Here is a 3,235-nt window from a genome sequence, read left to right as displayed (position 1 = left end):
AATGCACATAAAATCAGTGATTAAAAAAACCCAACCAACCAAAAATAATTCAGTAATAATAACAGAGCAGAGCACTTCTAAGTCTCCCTCATCACCTCTCAATTCCTACAGAGCTCAGTGCAGCAGTTTGCACAGAGACTGGACCTGACAAGTCCAAGCTTGAAGTCAAGAAGAAAAAAGAAAACCACAACAAACAGAAACATCTTTGACAAACTGTTTATTAACTTTTCTATCAGTATGAATATCTTTTAATATACCCTAACATTAGGATTCAGGGAGGGGGTAAAGTAGCAATGGTGAATTTGGGTATCTGGTCTCCCAAAAGCACCTGCCGTTCTACCCCTGACTCTTGAATGGCTGCCAAGCGGATCACCCCTCCACTGGAGCCGTCCCGTTCCATAGCCAAAGCGAGAGCTGTAGATAAAAGGAGGAAATTGGGTTGGAGTTAGGCGCTGAGCGTATGGCAAGCAATAAGGAATCTTGGCGTGCTTGGGTAGTGAGGGCTGAGGTTCACAGGTCTAAAAGCCCAAATTCTTACCATTGGCAGTGAATTGCAGACATTCGTCCTTGGTCATGCCTTCCCGATAGGTAGCATCAACATAGCCATAGATGTATGAGCTCCCAGAGCCTCCAATGGCAAACGACTGCCTTACCATCATACCCCCCATGGGAACTGAGTACACCTGCGGGGTGGGTGGGGGAGGAAAACCATCAATTACACCCAACATATGTACGTTTACCCGCCCCTTTTGACTTTGTTCCGGGGAAAAGTCTATGGTAAGGTAGAGACAGAAAGAGAAACCAAAAAATGGCTGGAGTTGGACTGGGGTTGGCTCGGGTGGTAAAGTGCCCGCCAGGCAAGCCCAAAGACCTGACTTCAAATCTCAAGCACTATTCAAAGGCCAGGCGTGTCTGTAACCCTGGGAGACGGAGGCAGAGAGGGTACTCTCCAGAGCTCATCGTGTAGCCAGCACAGCCATAAGGTGAGCTCTATGTTCAGGATGACCACGTCAAGAAATGAAACGAGAACAGAAGACACGGCCAGCAGACTTCTGGCCTCCACACAACACATATGCATCTGCATCTACATGCAGACACCCACAGGATGTGTGCAGCAGGACATAGTGGGACACACACAACACACAGACCAACAGACACAAACGCAGACACACTGAATGTCCGTGGAAGAGCAAAGGTGTGACTGCAGCGCTCTGGCGGGGGAGGGCCTGACCTGCCCTCCTTCTTGAGGGTCCCAGCCTGCAATGATGATTCCCGCCATCAGATCTTCTCTGTACCGGTAACACATCTCCTTAAACAGACTGGCGGCTGTGTGTACTAGTGGAGGCTCATTCAGTTCGATACTAGAGGGTGGGGTTGGAAGGTCAGAGAAGGCAGTGTCAGGATCTGGGGTCCGGCCTCTTGGTGCCTTAGGTCCCAGATCCCTTAGGATATTTGCTCCTCCCCTGCCCGCAGGCACCTGTGGAACCCGAGCTGGTAAGTGACAGCATCAGCTACTGCTTGGGTGTCAGCCGCTGAGCCTGAGCGGCAGCAGAAGATCCGGTCATGGATAGGGGTCAGCTTGTCAGTCACTCGGTTGGCGATGTAGGACCTGCGGGATGGCACATGAGTGAGAAGGAGCCCACCTGCCTCCGCCTCCTCCGCCACACCACTATCCACTCCCTCCAGCTTCAGGAGAAATACCGGTGCTACCCATCAGTTCTGAAAGCGAAGCGGGATGGACAAACAACAGTCCTTTACTAGTATTTCGCCAAAGGGTGAGGGGAACTGCGAGCAGTAATATTGGGAACAAATCCACATCTTCCCACAGCGGTCTGAGGACGGTCAGGCTGGGCTGGCGGTTAGAAGGGGGTGTGTACGGGGTGGGGGCACAGGAAGACCGTTCTGTTTTGAGCTCACCCAGTGGTTGTTCTTGAGTCTGCTCCTAGAACCACGCCCCCATCAAACTGCACAGCCATGATCGTGGTCTGGGAAAAGGAAGAGCGTGCAAAGAGTGAAGCTGAGCCTTACTCGAGCACACATCAACCCCGGTGACTCCTCGCCCGGATTCTAGAATGCAAAACTCGTGCTCCAGGGACCCACTACCAAATCTTATGGGGGCTCATCACTTCAAATACAAAAATTCCAATCTTCAAATCCCAGGATTTAGGATCTTGTGCTCAGCCCACTGTTCACCTCTCACGACGAAAGGTATCACCCGACTCCAGCATCCAAAGAGCCCTCCTCCCTCTCGCAAAACAACGCTGCCCCTCCCCCAGCACACTAAGCCCAAACCCACTCGGGCCTCGTGCTTTCCCTCGCGCCAGGCCTACTACATGTCTTCTGAACTCTGACTCTTTCCTCACCCCTGTGGAGACTTCCCGGTTTTCCCAGTCTGGGGTGAGAGCCTCCGGCCCAAAGGCCGGTGCGGAGGCCCCTCCACGAACAGCTAAGGCGGCCGCCATCTTCCTCTGCCTCTGCTGCCACAAAGCAACTGTCGTAAAGCGCTCCGTCACTCTCTTTAGTCCCCCTTCTCGGGGGAGCGGGCGGAGGTGGACGGCGGAAGTTTGCGACAGTGAACACTTGACGGCAGTGTGTCAAGTTGCAAAAGAAGAAAAAAAAAAACAAAAAGGAGGGCATAGGGAAGGAAGGCGAGGGCGGAGCTTACAGACCGCCCCACCAGAGGCCCGCTGGATCCCTGAGGCTGAAGATGGTTCTAACTGCGGTCCAACTTTATGAGATGTGTATGTGTGTTGTCTCAATGTCAAGAGGTTGGACACTCCATAACCTGATTGGTGTCCTGGTTCAAAGACCCTGCAAGATAGAGTATAAATTGGAATGGTCAGGGCATGTTTTCATTCCTCTTGGGTACAAATTTAGCAGTATACGCTAGGAGTTAATTTTCTGGGTCTTTTGAAGAAGCTATAATTGCTTTCTGTACCATTTGATAGCACCTGCCATATCTGAGGGTTTCCACCTTCATGCATTCTCACATATACATATTAATATAATATATTGTTATTTTTTAAATCATGGCCATTCTAGTGCATGTGGATGCAATCTTGTAATTTTTTTATTTGTTTTTCCTGAATAATTATTAATCATATTTTTATGGCTAATGAGTCATTTGTACATCTTCCTGGAGCAATGTCCATTCAAGGTTTTTGTCCGTTTTAAAAAAGGGTTACTTAGGGGCTGGAGAGATGGCTCAGTGGTTAAGAGCACTGGCTGTTCTTCT

General features: G+C 50.2%; 1 protein-coding gene across 1 annotated transcript; it reads right to left on the bottom strand.

The window, feature by feature from the left end:
* Positions 1–202: 202 nt before the first annotated feature.
* Positions 203–2,522, bottom strand: Psmb6 (proteasome 20S subunit beta 6). Its single transcript, XM_040749015.1, has 6 exons — positions 2,364–2,522; positions 1,918–1,985; positions 1,478–1,609; positions 1,232–1,361; positions 539–683; positions 203–414 (listed from the first exon to the last, which is right to left on the bottom strand). Exons 1-6 carry the CDS (start codon positions 2,460–2,462, stop codon positions 272–274), a joined length of 717 nt encoding a protein of 238 aa, XP_040604949.1. The 5' UTR covers positions 2,463–2,522; the 3' UTR covers positions 203–271.
* Positions 2,523–3,235: the final 713 nt, after the last annotated feature.

This window comes from Mesocricetus auratus, unplaced genomic scaffold (genome assembly GCF_017639785.1).
Source record: "Mesocricetus auratus isolate SY011 unplaced genomic scaffold, BCM_Maur_2.0 Super-Scaffold_100007, whole genome shotgun sequence".
Classification (NCBI taxonomy): Eukaryota; Metazoa; Chordata; class Mammalia; order Rodentia; family Cricetidae; genus Mesocricetus; species Mesocricetus auratus.
Note: the sequence above shows the minus strand (reverse complement) of the source record. Positions and strands in the feature narration are given on the sequence as shown.